Source organism: Salvia splendens, chromosome 1 (assembly GCF_004379255.2).
Source record: "Salvia splendens isolate huo1 chromosome 1, SspV2, whole genome shotgun sequence".
Classification (NCBI taxonomy): Eukaryota; Viridiplantae; Streptophyta; class Magnoliopsida; order Lamiales; family Lamiaceae; genus Salvia; species Salvia splendens.
This window is the reverse complement of record NC_056032.1, coordinates 14,576,108-14,596,542: the sequence shown is the minus strand read 5'-3', so window position 1 is coordinate 14,596,542 and position 20,435 is coordinate 14,576,108. Positions and strand designations below refer to the sequence as shown.

At 41.8% G+C, this 20,435-nt stretch overlaps 2 protein-coding genes across 2 annotated transcripts; one reads left to right on the top strand and one right to left on the bottom strand.

The window, feature by feature from the left end:
• Nucleotides 1–8,655: 8,655 nt before the first annotated feature.
• Nucleotides 8,656–13,208, top strand: LOC121743560 (mucin-5AC-like). The gene is made up of 9 exons (XM_042136890.1): nucleotides 8,656–8,812; nucleotides 9,438–9,737; nucleotides 10,096–10,221; nucleotides 10,303–10,342; nucleotides 10,443–10,525; nucleotides 10,880–10,957; nucleotides 11,058–11,111; nucleotides 11,215–11,346; nucleotides 11,430–13,208. The coding sequence occupies exons 2-9, from the start codon at nucleotides 9,444–9,446 to the stop codon at nucleotides 12,990–12,992; spliced, it is 2,370 nt and encodes a 789-aa protein (XP_041992824.1). The 5' UTR covers nucleotides 8,656–8,812; nucleotides 9,438–9,443; the 3' UTR covers nucleotides 12,993–13,208.
• Nucleotides 13,209–13,614: 406 nt separating this feature from the next.
• On the bottom strand, nucleotides 13,615–19,719 carry LOC121743552 (E3 ubiquitin-protein ligase BRE1-like 2). Its single transcript, XM_042136882.1, has 19 exons — nucleotides 19,300–19,719; nucleotides 18,623–18,784; nucleotides 18,444–18,531; nucleotides 18,137–18,367; nucleotides 17,871–18,038; nucleotides 17,479–17,690; nucleotides 17,303–17,386; nucleotides 17,104–17,223; nucleotides 16,847–17,033; nucleotides 16,608–16,768; nucleotides 16,232–16,303; nucleotides 16,068–16,144; nucleotides 15,669–15,863; nucleotides 15,070–15,142; nucleotides 14,873–14,959; nucleotides 14,622–14,759; nucleotides 14,341–14,543; nucleotides 14,064–14,226; nucleotides 13,615–13,886 (listed from the first exon to the last, which is right to left on the bottom strand). Exons 1-19 carry the CDS (start codon nucleotides 19,414–19,416, stop codon nucleotides 13,755–13,757), a joined length of 2,670 nt encoding a protein of 889 aa, XP_041992816.1. The 5' UTR covers nucleotides 19,417–19,719; the 3' UTR covers nucleotides 13,615–13,754.
• Nucleotides 19,720–20,435: the final 716 nt, after the last annotated feature.

The following is a 20,435-nucleotide window of genomic DNA, read 5'->3' as shown; positions in this document are numbered from 1 at the left end:
AAGTGGGACAGATGGAGTAGGTGTAATTACTACTCTTTCCGTTCCATAATAGTACTAGATGACATACTTTGGTAATGATACGAGATTTTAGAAAATATTGTTTTGTGTATAAAGTGAATGAGAGAAAATTTTACATTTATATTAATGTGAGAGAAATTTTTTTCTAAAAAAAAGAAATATAATAATCTTTTATGGGTAAACTAAAATTGAAAATGTGACTATCTTATTGGAGTGAGTATTTTTTAACATAGAATTCGTTTATTTTTTTTAGATGGAGATTAATTGAGGGGCCTAGCGTTGTTTCAACTACGTTAACGTTGGACTTTGACATATCATTTGCATTTTTTCCTTGGACACAAAACACATATTGTACAGTTTCTATTCGAATGGCGTAAATTAAATAAGATCATATAACGACTATTGTGAGAGAACGAGAAACTTCGTGGAAAATGTGTTGTTTTGACATTTATGTTAAAGTTGATTGTGTGTAACCTGCCCCTTTTCTTCTCTGACGAAATTATTGCACTTTCGTGATCGACAATTTCAATTTTTGTTTATATTATTAAATACTAATGGTTTCGAATGTGTATAAACAAATGTCAATTCATTGACTACTCAAATGTGTATGGCTAATAATTTGTTTGGTCCTGGAAAATTGGGGACTTCTTCGGCCTGTGGAGTAATTTGGATATTGCTCCTACTACATATTGGCTCATTTGGGCCCAGAATATATTGGATTTGGGCTTTCGTTAGTTGTGTCACAACAAGTCACACAACCAATTTAAAATCTTGATTCTTGAATGTGAAGCTCTTTATCCTTCCAATTTTTTAAAATATTTTTTTGTCACATTTTTCAATTTTAGTATGTTCCATAAAATTTGTCACTTTTCAATTTTTACTATTTTTAGTAGTGCGACCTCATATTCTATTAACGCATTCTAATTTCACATTTTATTATAAAATTAATATATAAAAATAGTATTCACTCTCCACTCATTTTTCAGCTCACTTTTAATTACATTTCTTAAAATTCATGGATGGATGGAGTATCATTCTAATGAATAACTTTTTTATTAGAATAAAATTGTTATCAAAATCATTTGCGAAATTTACAATGATTCCAAATAAATAACATATTTTATTAGTACTTGATGGTTGGGCGAATTTTTGATGGTAGTAAATGCAGGTAATAAATATAGATCACGACACAAGGAATTACGTGGTTCGATTTACTGAGGTAAATCTACGTCCACGGGAAGAAAGGAGGGCAAGATTGTATTGCTTGATCTGGTTTACCAGCTTACAAATACAGACTTGCTATATGATATTTGATGTCTAGAGAGCTTTTTTCTCCTTAGTCTATCTGATCTAAGTTCTATTTATACATTGAACTAAGATCGTGGCTTGCATCACCACTAACTAGGTCGTGGCTTACATCACCACTAACTAGGTCGTGGCTTACATCACTACTGACTAGGTTGTGGATGTCGTGGAGGTCATGAGATCCTGCATGGGTCCACTATCTCTTTGTTTGGTCTGCTATCCTGCATGAGATCCTGCATGAGTTGACACCACTATCTCCCAGTTCGGTCGAATAATGAGACCGAACTGCTGAACTATTGCCGAGCAGCTTTTGCCGATCTGAGAGTAGAGCTTGATTGGTCGGCTTTTACCGAGCTGTAGGCTGGGGCCGAACTCTTTGGTAATGCCGAACTGATACTCTTCCTTGGGTTTTGGGCTGATGGGCCCACTGCTATTGGGCTTTGTTTAGTACGTACCCCATCACTACCCCCCCCCGAAAAGCGAAGTGAATCACTTCGGCGAAGCGAGTCACTTCGGCATTCTGGATAAAGGTACGGGGGAGGCTGACGTTAGGGGACGTGCCTTGCGCGTGACTGCATTAAATGCGACAGTAAAATCCGGCCGTTGAATCCTGAAAAGGTGGGATTCGAAACGGTGCGATGATTTTGAAATCTTCTCCGAATCTGATAAATACGTCCTTTCTTCATCATTTGAACACTTTTGCTATTGCTTCTTCTGCATTCTCTCTCTTTTGCGTAAAAATTTCCTTCCGCTTTCAAGAATTTCTTCAGAATTTCTTCAGACTTTCAAAGAGTAAGAACTATGTCTTCTTCTTCTTCTTCTGAGTCAGGTAGCGGTAGGAAAGGGGATAAGGGGTCTTCTATCCAGAAAGAATCCGGGGAGAAGACCGTAGAGTATTTTCACAGCATCTTGAGTAAGGATACTGTGATATCCCTACGCGAAAAATATTTTTTTCCTGGGGGGAAGGTTGCGATTCCCGACGACCTTCATAGGGCTGACTCGCCGCCGGAGGGTTACGCCACCGTTTATGAAGCCGGCTTGGAATGCGGGCTTCGTTTCCCTCTTCCCCCTGCCTTTGTAGAGCTGCTTGATTTTTTTCAACTCCCTTTAGGTCAGGTGACTCCGAACTCTTGGAGGCACTTATCGGCCTTTGCTGCCGAACTGCGTAGGCTAGATAAGGATCTGTCTCTGAGGGCAATCCTTAATTTCTTCCAGTTTAAGAGGAAGGGATCTTGGTTTTACTTGATCCCTTTACAGCCCTTTAGAGCCTTTTGTAAAACCAAATGGCCGAAATGGCAAAATCGTTTCTTTTTTTATAATAGGACTTCGGCTTCGGACTTTCCCTGGAGAGGGCCGAAGTCCGTGATTCCTCATCCTCGGTTAGAACCGTTGGACGAGCTCGAGGGCGAGCTCAATAAGATTCCTATGATTAGGAAGCAGTACCTGGAGTCTGAGCTCGTCAAGGGCGACTTCGTGTTCGACTCCTCGTCTTCGGACGAAGAGGCTGAGGGTGAGGATTTCTTTTTTATGCATTACTGCCTTGACGACGAAAACTAACCTTGTTTTCTTGCTTTTTGGCAGTGAACTTGCTAAACAAGCTCGGTCGCGAATCCTCCGAATCTAAGGAACCGGAGAGGCCGAAAACCAGCAGCTCGGCGTCTGATGCCGAGAAGAATCCGAAGAGGCAAAAGACCTCTTCGGATCCAAAGAAGCCGGAGTCGACTTCGGCAAGGGGGAAGGGGAGGATTCAGAAACCCCCAAGAGCGCCAGAGAAAGACGTGGTCTTGGCGCCTCCTTCGGAACATATCTGTGAGCCCTTTTTATGGCCCACGGACTTCGCCGAGGTGAATTCTCTTCTTGATTTTCTGGCCTTGCTTTTTTCCTGTATTTTTTGTGGCCTCTCGGTTGACTTTTTCCTTTTTCCATTTTCAGAGGAACGATATGCTCTCCAAGCTCGTCGCCGTTGAACTCTCCAAAGCGTCCAACGATTATGCTGAGATGCAGAGGAAGTTGGTGGCTGCTCGTCACCAGGCCGAACAGGCTAAGGCAGACTTTGAGAAGGCCAGAGCTGCTAGGATCTCGGCCCAGGATGAAGCCCAGTTTGCCAAAAACCAGCTCGTCATCCAGCGAGAGCAGACGAAACGGAGGGATGCTGCCGCCGTGGTTGCCCAAGGGGAGGTTCTCCGTGCTTTCGCGGAGAAACTCTTTCTGAGCAATCAATTTTCGGCCTTTGTCGGTGATCTGCTGAAACTGATGACCGATAATGCCGAGCAGGGGCCCGAAGTCGTCCTGCCGCTGTACGGCCGAGAGATAGCAGCTCGTCTCCAGAGTCTGCCGCTCCTTGAGGAGCTTGCTTCGTCCTCGGTCTTGCTTTCTGCTGACCGAGTTCGTAGTTGCCGAGCTGACCGGGACGAGAATATGGAGGCTATCTTTGCCTCCTTAGGGCCAGTTTCACCCGCTCCAATTTTCCACGGAGAGGGTGGGACCGAGCAGCTTGATCAGCAGACCGGAGACGGGCATGCCGAGCGAGAGGTGCTGCAGATCGGTGATGGGGGCACCGAGCAGGCTGGGGGGAGCAGGGAGGCCGAGGCTGAAGCTGAGGCAGATAAGGAGAAGGAAGCTGAACCTCACCGAGGAGCCGGAGACGAAGCTGGCGGAGTATGATTTCGTCTCCCTTCTCTTAGTTTAGTTTCTTCCTTGTTGTAAAATGGCCTTGAAGCCCTCCTTGTGTAAAAATTTTTTTCTTATGAATGAAAAAATTCTTCTTTCTACACTTGTGTCTTCGTATAGCTTTTCGTACTCTCTTTTACTCCTGTTGTGGTTTACTACCTGCTCAGTAAACTGAAATGCCGAACTGACGTAGCTGCTTTGTATTCTTAACTCTTAAGGAGCTGGAGGTACTTCACTGGAAGCGGCTGTACTCTTCCGCTTTAGACGAAGCTGAGAAAAAAGCCATAGCTGACCAGATGAAGAATGACGAACTCTTGGCTTGTTTAGTGAAGCTGGAGGCCGACAATAAGGACTTAGAGTCCGAAAAGAAAGATCTGGAGGCCGAGCTGAATACTGCCGTCGCTGAGTGGACTGCGTATGAGGATTTCATCTGCAGGCGCGGGGGAATAACCATCTCTGAAGTTCAGGAACGAGTTGACGAACTGTGGGAGGAATATCATGTACTCCGGAGGAACAATGCGCTGGAGAGCTTGGCTTGCCAACAAGTCGTGAAATCATTGCGGCGCTGGGCTTCTCGGTACGACATCATTCTTTCCCGGCGTCCCTCAATCGAGAGATTCCTTAGGCATTTCCCGCCAACAGATGCTCACACTCCAGCTCAAACCTCTGATCCACTTGCTCAAAATCCTACTCCAAATCAGCAACGAACTCAGGAGCAACCGGAAACGTCAAGACGAGAACGGACTCAGGAGCAACCGGAAACGTCAAGACAAGGACGGACTGAAGTTCGTAGAGGAGCTGTGATTATGAGTGAGCAAGATCAACAAATGCTTCGTGAAGAGACTCTTCGCCGCCGAGGTGCCAGAACTTCCCGGACTCAAGGAAGAGGCGGTAGGTCGATCAGAGCATCTCGTCGACCTGCTTATTCTTCAGCTGCCCGGAACGCCCGAACTCGGCTTCACGAGGATTTTTTGAATAGGTGGCTCAACTTTAGCAACCGTGGACAGTAGAATAGTCCTTTGTAATAGCGTAACGCCTTCTCGTAGGGCAGCAGAATTATATGCCGAACAAGATTTAATAAATGAAATTTTCATTTCGCTTCTATCACTGCGTATTTACAGCTCAGCGAAAAAATTTCATCGTGCTCGTCCTCGGTCTTATGAAGTAAATTTCTTTGACCGGACTCGTCCTCGGTCTTATGAAGTAAGCTTCTTTGACCGGACTCGTCTTTAGTCTTATGAAGTAAACTTCTTTGACCGGACTTGGTCCTCGGTCTTATGAAATAAACTTCTTTGACCGGACTCGTCCTCGGTCTTATGAAGTAAGCTTCTTTGACCGGACTCGTCTTTGGTCTTATGAAGTAAATTTCTTTGACCGGACTTGGTCCTCGGTCTTATGAAATAAACTTCTTTGACCGGACTCGTCTTTGGTCTTATGAAGTAAACTTCTTTGACCGGACTTGGTCCTCGGTCTTATGAAATAAACTTCTTTGACCGGACTCGTCTTTGGTCTTATGAAATAAACTTCTTTGACCGGACTCGTCTTTGGTCTTATGAAGTAAACTTCTTTGACCGGACTCGTCTTTGGTCTTATGAAGTAAATTTCTTTGACCGGGCTAAGCTTGTGTCCTAATTTGACGAGTTTTATCGCTCGGATCGGACTTTCCCTTGTCCTAATTTGGGGATCGGACTTTCCCTTGTCCTAATTCGGCGAGTTTTATCGCGTGGATCGGACTTTCCCTTGTCCTAATTCGGCGAGTTTTATCGCGTGGATCGGACTTTCCCTTTGTTGCAGTTCGTTTCAGACGAACTGCTTGTTCTTAAGCTGAATTGTGGTCTTGTATCCTCCTTAGAAGCTTGGACTCACAATCGTTGGCTTATATATGTTCTAAAAAGGGGATCAGCCTTCGAAGAACAAGATACCTCAGTAACATTTGTAAGAGACGACACGCACATAGACAGACAAAACGCACATAGACAAACAAAACGCACATAGACAAACATGAAAAACAAGTAAAAAACAAAGAAAGCACATACCCCTAGGACCGAACTAGACACAAGACTGACTGACCGGACTGTCTCTTACAAATGGAACTTCTTGAGGTTGGAAATGTACCATGTTCGGGGTACTTGTTCTCCTGACATGTGAGTCAATTTATAAGACCCTTTGCCGAGGACTTCTGACACCCGATATGGACCTTCCCATGTGGGTTCGAGTTTGCCCAGCTTTTCTGCTCGGCTTACTTCGTTGTTTCTCAAGACGAGATCTCCCACTTGAAATTGCAGCTTTTTCACCCTTTGGTTATAATACCGGGCTACTTGCTCCTTGTACTTGGCTGCTTTTATGCAGGCCAATTCTCTTCTTTCTTCGGCCAGATCTAGTTCGGCTCTCAGTCCGTCATCATTCATTTCTGAGGAGAAATTTAGAGTTCGGGGACTGGGTACGCCGATCTCAACCGGAATCACGGCTTCAGTGCCGTACACCAGACTGTACGGAGTTTCACCGTTGGAGGTTTTGGGTGTAGTTCGGTAGGACCATAGGACTTGAGGGAGATTTTCTACCCATTGTCCTTTGGCTTGTTCTAACCGAGCTGAGCGGGCGGCTTCTCAGGATTGAGACGTGGCCCCAATCGGTCTTGCACCGGAGTCCTTTGAATCCTTTCAAAAGGAGTTCGGCGAGGATGTCCCTGATCGCCAAAAGGAGTTCGGCGAGGATGTCCCTGATCGCCAAAAGGAGTTCGGCGAGGATGTCCCTGATCGCTATGATCGGGCTTCCTCCTGTCTCCTCGGGATGAGCTGTCTAAAGACCGTTTGCGACGGTCTGCCTCATCGGCACGGGAGAACTGGTCCGCAATGTCCCACATCTCTTGAGCTGTTTGCGGACTGCATTCCACGAGCTTTCTGTAGAGAGCTCCGGGCAGGATTCCATTTTGGAATGCCGAAATGACAAGTAGATCATTGAGATCATCTACTTGTAGGCATTCCTTGTGGAATCTCGTCATAAAGTTGCTGATCTTTTCGTCGCGACCTTGACGTATAGAAAGCAGCTGAGCCGAAGTGATTCGGGCTTCCGCTTTCTGAAAGAACCTCCTGTGGAAAGCATCCATTAGATCTCGGTAAGATCTAATGCTGCCTTGGGGGAGGCTATCGAACCACCTTCTTGCGTTCCCGATAAGCAGCTCGGGAAACAGCTTGCACATATGGACCTCATTGAGACCCTGGTTCGCCATGTTATACTGATAGCGTCCCAGGAAGTCATGAGGATTCACTAACCCGTCATAAGTCATCGACGGAGTTCGGTAGTTCTGTGGCAAGGGAGTTCGGGTGATATCGTCCGAGAACGGAGTCTTCAATGCTCCGTACATGGCGAACCCGACATCTCTTCGGTATGGAGGAGATGGAGTTCTCCTGTGATTCCGGTACCGAGGAGGAACAGGAACATGTCGGGGTTGAGGATTCTTCTTCCTGGAAGACACGGCACTACTGCGGTAGTGACTTTCATGTCTGGATGAGGAGGGAGAATCCACCGTTTTCGTCTCCGGCTTTTGGCCCTTTTGCAGGAAAATTAAGAACTCTTCCTGCTTCTCGGCCAAAAACAACTTGACAGCCTCGTTCAAATCGGGCTGCTGGGAAGACTCGGTGCGATGAGTCTTTGAGCGGCTTGTTCCTTCTCCGTGAGAACTGGAAGTAGATTTCTCCCGAGGCTGTTTTCCAGACCTGCGGGCTGGACTAGCTTCCTCATGGTTATCACGGACGGAAGCACGGGTATTATGTGATCTGGTATGCATTTTTTTGGTGGAAGAGGATCAAAAACTCGCTTTTATCACAGATTTGGTTCTCTGTTTCCCACAGACGGCGCCAGTGATGGTTGGGCGAATTTTTGATGGTAGTAAATGCAGGTAATAAATATAGATCACGACACAAGGAATTACGTGGTTCGATTTACTGAGGTAAATCTACGTCCACGGGAAGAAAGGAGGGCAAGATTGTATTGCTTGATCTGGTTTACCAGCTTACAAATACAGACTTGCTATATGCTATTTGATGTCTAGAGAGCTTTTTTCTCCTTAGTCTATCTGATCTAAGTTCTATTTATACATTGAACTAAGATCGTGGCTTGCATCACCACTAACTAGGTCGTGGCTTACATCACCACTAACTAGGTCGTGGCTTACATCACTACTGACTAGGTTGTGGATGTCGTGGAGGTCATGAGATCCTGCATGGGTCCACTATCTCTTTGTTTGGTCTGCTATCCTGCATGAGATCCTGCATGAGTTGACACCACTATCTCCCAGTTCGGTCGAATAATGAGACCGAACTGCTGAACTATTGCCGAGCAGCTTTTGCCGATCTGAGAGTAGAGCTTGATTGGTCGGCTTTTACCGAGCTGTAGGCTGGGGCCGAACTCTTTGGTAATGCCGAACTGATACTCTTCCTTGGGTTTTGGGCTGATGGGCCCACTGCTATTGGGCTTTGTTTAGTACGTACCCCATCAGTACTCTGTATAAAATTGTTATCCAAATGCATCCCCTAGAGTTATAATAATTCTTAAATAAAATTGAAATCCAAATCATCCCCTGCAAATATGTGTGAGGAATAGGATAGTTTATTTGATGCTAGCAAAATTTGAAAAGCATAATGCAGTAGGAAACTATAGATAAAAATAAACATAAGAGGAAAAGGTAAGAGTAATCCCTAAAACCCCAAAACAAGCAAATATTCACTCTTTTCACTGCCGAGCATTGAACCCTTGTTAGCTGATAACCAATTTACACACTATTCCTAAACGCCTCTGGGTGCCAATCACGCCTCTGCAGGTACGGCTACGTGAATACCTAGATTCAATGTTTAGTGAACTTGTTGTATTTATCTGTTTCTTTTTCCGGAATGATTTTGGTGGAGAAATGAGCAGAGAGATTGGAAACGAGTGAGGGTTTGCTTTTCTGATCGGGTTTGAAGTAATTGAGAAAGAAAGTAGGAGTATTTGTTAATTTGAATTCGAGGGATTCATTTCTTGATTGAACTGTCACGTATTTTTGTTAACTGCTCATTTGGATTCAATTATTTGAATTTCTAGGATTTTTTTGTTTCGGATGCCAATGTTCCTCGGGGAATATCTTAGCATTTGATTATAGCAACTTTACACAGACTGCGTGAACTTTCTGTAACTTAACGTGGCATTGCACGAATTTTCAATGGATTGGGTGTAAATGGAAATAACTGACATCTTGAGTTTGTCTTTCAATTCTTGATGAATCTGTTGATGTATTTTTGAAGCAGTTCAGTTCAATGTTGGAGTCTACCTGTGACATTAACATTACTGCCTTCCTTGTGTTAGTCAATAGTTGGATTGCAGTCCCAATTTGTGAAGATAGCTTACAAAAACATGTACCAACTCTTTTTACACATGATTTACGACTAATGGTTGAGGCATGCTCGCAGAGCAAAATGGTCACAGAGGTTGGGCATGCTTCTACAGATATTCAGACGACTGTAACAGCTCCTCCACCCACTGCATCGACAAGCGGCCCAAAGACGTCTATGTTTGCAAAAAGATCAGGATTTGTTATTCCAAAAAACAAGCTATCAGGTTCTTTGGTTCCTGTGTTTAGAGGATCTAAAAAGAGAGATGCTGATATGATCAATGAGGAAGCTAGTAAGAAGGTTCAGAGGAAAACCAAATGGGGGCCTGATCTAACCATGGATACCACTGTCAGGAAAGGGAGAGCCTTGGCATATCAGGTATGTAGAATTATCCTTCCATGTTAGATAAATTTTCACTACTTCACTACTTCTCGTCAAAGATTTGTGCACAACTTAATTAATGCATCTTCTCGTTATTTTCTTGAGTCCTGATTCTGATTTTTCTGGAGTTCTTAGTAAGTGGGGTTAATGTTAATAGCTTAGGCGCTTAGGTTGGAGGGACTATTGCCCCAAAATATGGGGAGTTAATTGATCTTTTCAATATAAGAAGTTCCTTTCCGCACTGGGTGCAAAAATGTCAGTGTCTTTTTTGTGAGTGGCTCGCATCAACTTCACAGCCAGGTGTCTCTAAGTGATAATATTGCTCTGCCTTTGCGGCGGTACAAATTTTGGACAGACTAGGATTGATCAAATATCTCAATTACTGACTTTTGGGGTGCTGGAACTTGAGCATAGTGAAGATTCATTTGCTACATCAGAATCTCACCATTGGAAGACATCAGATCATCAGCTAAGCCGTGAGGTAGTTGATTTCCAAAGCTGCCTTGCTTTACTCTTATTCCTTAGCTTTCATGATGCTTACACTATCAGAATTGTATGGCAGGAATCGGAACAGCTGGAACTTGAAAAGCGTGAAATTATAGGTATGAAGAAGAAATGAACATGAATGGGTGCTGTTACTCCATTGTAGTCTCTTTTTAACTTCCTTTTCTATATTTGACAATTGACATATTATGTTTCCAGGTGAAATACTCAAATTAAATCCAGCATTCAAACCTCCTACAGATTACAAACCTCTGCTGAAAGAGGCTAAAGTTACAATTCCCGTGAGTGTAAAATCTATATACGTACTTTACTTCTTTTTGTTATTTATGGTTTCTTTTTGGTAGTACATTTGAAGACCTCTGATTGGTTATTGAGGGAAAAACATCCAGTTATATGTGTTTATGTAACATTAATCAGAAAAAAAATTAACACAAAATAATTTTTGCATCTTAAAACAATTAATAAAGCAATGGCTTAGCAAAAGAATCCTATTTGGAGCAGAGGTCGGAAGCTGGGTGGTTTGCTGATCTTTAATAATTTCCCTTTGCAATCATATTTTTGCAATTTCTCTATGATTATGAATAAGAAATGAAGTTATAACTTCTTAATAATGCCCCATATTAATCTGTCTGCAGATAAAAGAACATCCTAGTTACAATTTCATTGGTTTAGTATTTGGCCCGTTAAGTGATACTCAAAAGCGACTGGAGAAGGTATGTTCTCTTCGTTCCTCTTTATGTTATGCTGTGTCACAAGGAACAACTGTCGAGTCTATGTAACAAACTGTTTTCTTGCTTTGGAACTATAAACCAGGAAACAGGAACCATAATTCAAGTTTATGGCACAAAGGTGGATACAGGAGGACCGGTAATAGACTAGAGACAGACTTTGTCTATCATGCTTTCAGTATATATTCTCCCCTAAGCACAAACTTTACACTTGGCTCATATTTTTAACTGTACTGCTGTAGGTTGAAATTACTTCTAATGAAAAAGAAATAGACAATGCTTATGAAGATATGTATGTAAACATAGCAGCAGACACACATGAGAAAGTTGATTCTGCGGTGGCTTTAATTGAACTGTTAATCACCTCAGTTTCGGTATGTTTTGACTATTGAATCTGAAGACAGCATATTTGACAGTTTTTGACATTATGCTGATGCTAGTATTATCTTGTATCTAGATGAATCCGGTGTCTTCTTCAACAACATCAACTGTAGCTCTTGCTGATAATACGAATACTAATCAAACTCAGAGCATGCTGACTTCTACTGCAACACCTGCGCTGACGAACCAAGGAACGCCTCAGCTGTTTCCTGGTTCTTTACCACTTCCTCAAGGCCAGTTTCCACAATATCCTCAAACCTGGTTTCCTGTAGGTCCAACTCAAGCTCCAACTTATCGGCACTCTGGATTTGTCAACCCTTCAAATGCTTCTGCAGCATTTCTCAATAACACTGGCCAGGTATCTTCCTCGCCCTTAAATCACTCAAACGTGCCCACATTGTTTGGTCCACGACCAGTCATACCTGCAAGTTTTAGTCCGGTCCCGCAAAATCCTTCAGTCCCTACATCTGGAACTCAGTCCTCCTACATGCAACAGCCACCCTCACATGCTCAAACTGGTGGACCTCAGCCACCATACATGCACCAGGCACCCCCATCAACCGGGTGGCCCGGACCTCCCCACAACCTTCCACTAACATCCAGGCCACCTTTCTCTGCTAGTGAATCCTCCAGGTGGTTACCTTCACAAGTGAGCACTTCAGCATCACAAGGTCCAGCCAACGTTATGCAAGGACCACCAGTGAATCACCCCAATGAAATGATTTCGCCTCTATCTACTGGAGCCCAATCATCCAGGCCAGTAGCTAACCAACAATCACTAGGCTTCTCTCCCATGCTTCCATCAGCAGGACCTGAATCCACACCTTCATCAATGGGATCTCTACAGCCTGCTATGCCCCAAATGGCAATGCGTCCACCACCCTCAAATGCTGTACCGGGATCTGCACCTATGCCTTTCCCGACGCAATCTTCAGGATCACTCCCACAGCCTGGAATGCCCAATTCTTATCCGGGTAATGCTGCAAATATTGATTCCATAAGACCTGTTCCGGGGACAATTCCAAGACCTCAGCAACCGAGTTCTGGTGATTTTACTTTTCAGCCTCACCGCCCGCCCAGTGCAGTTTCTCAGGTTTGGCAAACCAATCAATCTGTTCCACAGAATATAAGACATCCAGTTCAAGCAGGCCAGACATCTTTACCACCTCACTCTCCACATATGAGGCCTATGTTGAACAACATGAATCTCTCTCCCATGCATGGTTTTCCAAGGCCTCCTGCTAGTCATCAGATGAATCAACCTAGGCCACATACTCCTACCAACTTTGCTGGAAACACTGCAGTTCCCGTTCCACCTAGACATCAGATGATGCCAGGTCATAATGCCAGAGTCCCAAATATGCCACCGAGGAACTTTGCTCCACATCCCATCAGTAACACTCTCGGTCCTTTTCCACCTAGGCTGGAAAACCATCTTGCTCGCCCACCAAGGTTCCCGACTCCACATCAGCATTTTGGAAACCCTCCAAGAAGGCCGTTTCCTAGCCATCAAGTATATGATCCTTTTGCTCCGACTGCTGTTCCTTTCAACTCTCAAATGGGTAGTAATGGAGCAAGGATGCCCAGTGAGAGTGATCCAGAGTATGAGGACCTCATGGCTTCTGTGGGAGTTAAATGAGCTATATATCGAGAGAGATTAGTGAATTGTTATATTTTAAGATTTGTTTGTCTACAAATCTTGTGAGATTCTTTTGTACCGTCGTGGATTTAGAGAGAAGAAAAAAAAACTAGGTTTTTGTAATTGCAGGTTCTGTATTGCTGACAATTTAACACAAGCTGCATAGATAAAAAGAAGAGTATATACAACAATTATGCTCGTGCTCGTTTATTCTAATTGGAAAGTTCTTGTACTAAGCAGACCATGAGCTCACTGCTTTTTAATCTATTGCTTTGAAATCTTGACTCATGGCAGAATGACTTCTTAAAAGGGCAAATATAGAGTGAAAAATCAGCTGTAGGGGTAAAGTTAAAGAAACACAGATAATTAGTTGAATATTCTTTCCTCAAATGTGCTTTTTAATACCCCCCATTTAGTAGAAACATCGAGGAAGAGAAATTCAGCTAGTTCCCTTAACACATAGCATCTCTAATTAACTGTTAATAAATAAAAATTGAAAGCCCAAACTAGGTTTGTATCTTATCGTTATCTTAATATAATTATAATTTATTTTCTCCAACTTTAAATACTTAGTGGCTTTTTGTTAATGTAAAACTGTTATATGGACTATTACTATTACATATGGTCAAGTCCAAGAGCTTTAAGATAATAGAAAACTTTTACAGTACACATGTACGCATGCACGCGCAGAGTTGGATGATTTACAGGCCGAATATTTGGCTGTGCCCTAACCAAGACCACAACTAGAGATTCTGAATTACTTTAAATCTTCACAAATCGAACGTCGTTCTGGCCGAATGCTGTTCCACAACCAGGACACTTCCGGTGACGGATTTCTAGATTCCTCTGGATGCATTGGTTGCAGAATAGATGGAAGCATTTCACAATCACAACCTGCCATGATCAACTAAACATCTTTAAGCATTGCTCAAATAAGAATGCAGGTTCATGATAACATTTTCATCTGTAATGATTTCTCAAACAGAAAAGGAAAATTAAGATATTTCCCGTGTTTGATTTGATATGTTTGTAGAGGAGAAGATTGGCACAAGAAGGGCACATAAACGATACCTCCTTAGGCCGATCAAAACACACTCCACACTTGAGTATTGCCTTGCAGTCTTTTATCTCGTCTTGAAGTTTCTGTATTGCAGCCTCACCGGTTTCAGCAGTCAGCTTCTCTACTGTTCTATTCAATTCTATCATTTCTTCATCAAGCTTCTCTCTCTCGCTTCTGCAACATTAAGATTTATAAGATATTACTGTTTCCTAAACATATCATGTTAATGTAAATATGATGAAAAACCCTTTCAGCATTACAAGAGAAATAGTGTACATCGGTAATTACCTTTCATTGTCTAGTTCGGTTTGAATATCATCTATTTTTTGCTGGATCTGCTCATGTTCCTTCTCGAAAATCGAAATAGTGGATTTCAGCATCTTCAGTTCTTTCTCTGCGTCAACTAATTCCCACTTTGCAGCTTCAAGGTTCATTGCTAAGTGTTTGTCATCCTGAATGGAACTCAGAATTTCTTGGTGGAGAAGTTTCATCTGCAATGTTTGTCTGGTATGAATGAGAGTGATCGAAGATTAAACAAGATCGGAGATTAAAAGATGTAACCAGCTAACCTGTTCCTCACTTTGAGCTATTCTAGACTTCAAGGCTTCAAGAGATCCATTAAGCTGTTCAAGTTGCTTTTCTAACCCTTGTTTCTCAGAGAGCAATGCGTTTTGTGATTGCCTTGCTTTAACACTCTCAGACACCAGCTGCAAAACAAACCACTAAGGATAAAGAAACTTGATTGCACCATGTAGCAACAATAAGTTGCAGGCTATGAAATCATCAAATGAAGAGACTGATATGGTAATAGAAAAAAGACCTTTATGTTATATTCATCCCTTCCAGTCAGTTGCGTCAACAAATGCTGGTTCTGAGCATTCATATCTTCGTAAGCTTGACCAATAGTCTGTAGGCCGATTTTAATAATCAACAGAAGCCCCAAAAGGATACCAGGAAGGTGTAATGATAAGATATTTATCATATAATCTATGTTACTAAGTCAGCAAATAGCATCACCTCAATTTCAGATATAAAGGATGCAGTCTCTCCTTCCTTGATCTTGATGGCTTCCTTGAGTTCCAAGACATCTCTGTATGTCAACAAACAAGATACTCCTCAATAATCATATTGACTCAGAACTTGCATAGCCTGGAATCAATCTAAATGAAACATAGTTAATAGCACAAACAGGAAGATCTAGATCTTGTTCTGCCCATCCTATTATGGTCGTGCTTTACATTGAGTGTCCAATTGTATCTCAGTTGGTCATTAAAATATGACACAAATTACTTTCTTAGCTTAATCCTGCACTGATTAGATTATAATCACCCTGTCAGCATTAGGATTGTTATCCGTTATTAGGTTATCTTTGAACCTAGGGGAAGTAAATAAATAGGTTGTAATCCAGCAGACACAAACTTTCTATTTTAAATCCTTTCAGTTTAGAGGCTTTGACTTGCTTTGTGTTCATTTTCTTAGGGGACTCAGCCTATATGCAGTTGAAGTGTGCCCTTGTGACAAATTATTTTCATGGTTGTATCAACATTAATTCAAAAAATAAAGAAAGCACGATATCATTCAAATTAAATAAGCACACAAGTAAGAACAGGAAGAACCTCTCAGAAGTATCTAATTCTGTCCTTAATTCAGCCATTTCAGCTTCAGCAACAGAAAGTCTGTGTTGGCATGCTGCCTCAGCTTCATAAGCTGCTTTAACTCTCAATTCCAAGCCATTTTCTTCTAGGGCATTCCTCAGACTTTCAGCTTGCAACAGAGCTCTATGTTCTGATTCTTGAATCTCTGACAAGTTTCTTCCAAAAGGTTTCAAACAGAGTTTCTCGTGAGATTGAATCCAAAGGCAGAGTAAGATATTATGCCTCAGATCTATCCAAGACATCTAAACATGGACGTGAACATTTATGCGTTAAGCTGCTGACACGTGCTCAGTAAGCTTTTGACCTTTATGACGTTTCCATTTTATTACTCAATTTCTTAGGGAGGATATATATACTTACCTGTTATCATAAATTTGTTGACCCAACATATCCAAGTAAATTTCCAGCTCTTGTTTATCCTTCTCCATTTTCTCAGCCTGCATATTCACTTCCAGAAGTTAAGAACTGTATGCTTTTAGATTGGCAACATATGAAAAAGATTAGATAATGGCAATCAAGCTTACTATATCCTTTAAAGACTTGATGTCATCCATTTGCCGAGTACACTCAGCAACCAAATTCTTCAATTCAGCAGTCTGAAAGCACCAAAACAAAAGAAGTGCTCAAAACTGAAAACTGTTGAAAAAATTTACTGGAAAAGACAGCAATTAACTTGTGGGAATAGAAACACAGAAGTACGAAGGGTTTAAAATATTATGAAACCATCAGAAAGTTAATCAACATGTCAAGGTGAGCAAGGGAACAAAGGTTTTTCAAGTGTTGTTGCAATTTGCAACCGCTGAGCACACAAACTAAACAGAAACAACAAAATTGAGTTTTATTTTGAAAAGAAAATCCACATCTGAGGCAGAAAAGAACATCAAGATCATAAAAAGTCACCTTTACATCCAGTAAGGCACTGAGTGATTGAGCTTTCTCACGCAAGGAAATGGCCTCATCTGCTGTTATTTTCCACTTGTTTAACTGGCTTTCCATCACCCCCATTTCTTTTGTCAAAGCAGAAGCCATTACCTGGAACTCTTCTTTGATGTCTTTTCTTCCTGAATATGACATGAGCTGTATCAGATTAGAGATTAGACACAAAGACATCAGTAATATTTTTAACAGTAGCACCCAACCTGAATCTTGCAGAGCTTCTTCCATTTTGAGCTCCATCTCATTCTTCTGAGTAACAATTGATTGCAGTTGATTCTGTAGTTCTTCAACCTTTGACTCAGAACAACCAATAGCACTCCTAGCTGAATCCATAGACTCTCCCTTATAGATCAAGTCTTTCTCCCTCCTCATGATGAAAGGCCTTTCAACCTACGATATTTACATTTAGTAAACGCCACAGAGATAGACCATGTTATCAGTTAAATAGGAAATATCTTACTTGCAAAGATTCTGTCAAAATTTTATATCGCTCTGCCTCCGCATTCCAGTGCTGAAACTGATCGTTCAATAAGGCATATGGCCTAGAAGTGTGAATATACTTGTCTTCCTTCAGTTCATGCTAGAAAAAATAAGTTGACAAGTTAGATTGCTTACAAAAGAGTTTATCTGTTAATAGGTCGGATAACTCTTTATAGAACCTGAAGATGTTGCAGCTGCTTTGACAAAATAAGGTTGTCATCACGTGCATCTTCAAGCTCAGAAAGGCGATCCTGTGCCAGAACCTACATAATTTTCATTTATAACATCCATCAGAAAGTATGTTACAGGGTCAGTGCAGGTGAAGAAGTGTCTGAACTAGCCAACTGATAAAAACCTTTATCTCCTCAGTTGAATCTTTAAGTTCTCTTAAACGCTTTGATCGATCAGCAGGCTTTTCAGGAGAGACAGTTCCGTTCACTAAATTAGGAACTATTACAGGAACAGGAATTGGGACGTGCATCCCAGAAATCCCATCTTTTTGCATTTTCAGGCTAATTAGTTTTCTTCTACTTTCTTCAAGATCGCCCATGCTTTCTTCGAGCTCTCCTTCAAATAGAATATCAATATGATGCTTAGAACAGAGTCGTAAAACTATTACAGTTGACCATGACAGACTTAAATATAAATGCGTAACATATACATCTATACATGCAAAAAAGTTGGGCCACAAATTGCTGTAAATAACAGTTTCTACCCAATGCTATGAAAGCCAATAATAAGGTGTACCAGCAATGCGTTTAATCTCCAACTGATCAAGTGAATAGTTGTCAATGCAAGCTTGAATCTCATCAGCATACTGTTTGTGTTTAGAGTGAAGCACATCAACCATCTGATGGAGGTTCCTGGACTCCTCTAACATTATATTATCAAGCTTACGCAATTGGGCGACAGCATCTGGAAAGGCCAATATTATTGAAATATGCTACAGATATTATCTGTGCGCTTTGTGAGTATATATATGCATAAATCTGAAAAAGGAAAAGATTCATAACCTTCTGAGGAGGGATTCCCCAACAGAGTTTGAGCTATGTCCTTGAGTTTGACGCTTTGACAATCGATGGCATCTTGAAGTAATTTCATCAACTCCCTAGTAGAAGTCTGACGCAATGCAAGAGATTTTTTAACATAACCAATAGAACCATCCTTGTGGCTTCCATCAATAGCATCTGTTTGTATTAACCTACAAAGAAATATGTCCTCCGCAGCACATGATGGAATAGAGCCTGACATGATATCATTATATTTAATATGTTCGAAGTATCTTTGCAAAGTCCAGACTCAGCAAGGGCCAAAATTTACCTCGAGAAGATTCTAAATGATCCAAACTTTGTAAAGCATTTAGGCCAGCTCCCGCTTGTCCTCCAAGTAAAATAATATCGTCAACCAACTACACGAAGTCATCCATTTCACTGGTAAAGGAAGCTATTTACATGCCATACAATTAAGACAAATTAGTAAGAAAGAGGCATGCTAAGCACCTGGTTCCAAAGCTGGTTCACTTTTATCAAAATGTCATCATATGAAGTCTGCTTCACTTTTAATTCTTTTATATTGGATTCAAGATCATGCAACTCTTGCTTCTGTGTTTCTAACTGTTGTACAAGTTTCTGGTTCTGGTATTGAAGAACTGCAGCATCTACCTGTCGGGGAATAAATTTGATTACGTTCCCGGTTATAATACAGACAGTCATCTTACATATTTTTATCAGCGGCTATTGCATATCCAATCTTGATTAATGAACATATTATGCATACACACACAAAGTACATAACATAACAGAGCAATCATTGTAGAGCCATCCGAAAAATAAAGAGCTAGTACTAATCAGTAAGTAGATATGTTTCCTCATAAACACAATACAATCTGAATACAAGCAACAGATTAAATTCCTTATGTAATAGCAGCACATTTAATCTTTTATTCTACTACAGTGTTCCCACAACAGCATTACCACAATCATACCGACTTCCAATTCCAATAAGTTCAAATTTATCACAAAGCAAACTTTAAAAACTATCATACCAACATCAAATCAAATGTCAGTTAAAACAAAACCAAAGAACCCTACATATATAAACCAAACAATAAAAACCCCAACACTTAATACCTAACCACAATTAAAAACCGCTACATCAATGTAATAGAGAAATTTACAGGTTTATCCTCATCTGGAGGAGGAGGAGGAGGAGGAGAAGCAGAGTGGCGAGCAATGGAGACGTCGTGATTGTTGAGACGAGGACGCTTTTGGTGCGGCTCTTCTTCTGGTTCCATTTAAACAAGCGCCGTCCAAGTCTTGCTCAACGCAATTGCTGTATAGTATATCTGATTTCCCCAATCATTAGATTGAATAATTATAATTTGTCCCTCAGCTCCTTCTCCCACTGTTTTGTAGTGATTTGTTCGTAGGTGCAATCCGTATCAAGTATCAACAGTAACCCTAATAACTTTGTATGCTAGAGAGGGCTTAACCAAAATTCGTTTTGTTCATTGCTAATTGACTGCGCCTTCATATTAGGCGGAATTCCATACCAATTGAAGAGCTTGTAAAACTAGCAGAGAGAGAGAGAGTGGTGGTGGTGGAGTCGTGGGTCGCGGGTCGGGTCGGGTCTAGTGAAACGATAATCGGAATCCTGATCATGGTATTAGTTGGGCTTTATAAAAACAAAGTAGTTAGACTTATTTATTAAGGCCCAACAACGGTAGTGTGACAAATATAAACTTTATATCTTGTCCCCATTTTCCTCAATAGAGCATCACCAATGGCGCCCGTCCCGGCGTACCGGAATTCCGCGGCGGACGTCCGCCATTGCGTTGACTCCCACGGACGTCCGCATGGAATTCCCGTTTATTGCATTAAATGTTTTTTTTAAAATTTCTATAAATACGCCCCATTGAACTTCATTTTATTCGCACCACTTGTATTAGCGAGTATCTTTCTTTCTAAAAATACATTTCTTTTGAAGAACAATGGAGCACCACGATAGCGATTCCTCCGCCACTAGCGAGTCATCGGCGCCTTATTTTCCCGTCGGCATGAGTGCCGGAATGCCGGGGATGATGCCCCAATCTCAAATTCCATCGGGAATGATGCCCGAGTACTCAACATGTACCCGCAGTGGTATGGGATGATGCCCCAGATGCCCGGGGCGAGTGTCGGAATACCGGGGATGGTGCCCGGAATGTCGGGAATGATGCCCGGAATGATGGCCCAAATGTCGGGGATGATGATGCCCGGGATGATGCAGGGATCGCATGTTGCTGCGGGGGGGAGTAGGCAGGGGATTCCCCAA

What these genes read in the sequence shown, in the direction of transcription:
- LOC121743552 (XM_042136882.1), bottom strand. Translation starts at nt 19,416, where the DNA reads ATGGAACCAGAAGAAGAGCCGCACCAAAAGCGTCCTCGTCTCAACAAT. An exon ending in CTCCAGATGAGGATAAACCT is followed by an intron (nt 18,785 to 19,299) that starts GTAAATTTCTCT and finishes ATTCCCCGACAG; the next exon opens with GTAGATGCTGCAGTTCTTCA. An exon ending in GTGCCTTACTGGATGTAAAG is followed by an intron (nt 16,304 to 16,607) that starts GTGACTTTTTAT and finishes TGGTGCTTTCAG; the next exon opens with ACTGCTGAATTGAAGAATTT.
- LOC121743560 (XM_042136890.1), top strand. Translation starts at nt 9,444, where the DNA reads ATGGTCACAGAGGTTGGGCATGCTTCTACAGATATTCAGACGACTGTA. An exon ending in CTCAAAAGCGACTGGAGAAG is followed by an intron (nt 10,958 to 11,057) that starts GTATGTTCTCTT and finishes ACTATAAACCAG; the next exon opens with GAAACAGGAACCATAATTCA. An exon ending in TGTTAATCACCTCAGTTTCG is followed by an intron (nt 11,347 to 11,429) that starts GTATGTTTTGAC and finishes TCTTGTATCTAG; the next exon opens with ATGAATCCGGTGTCTTCTTC.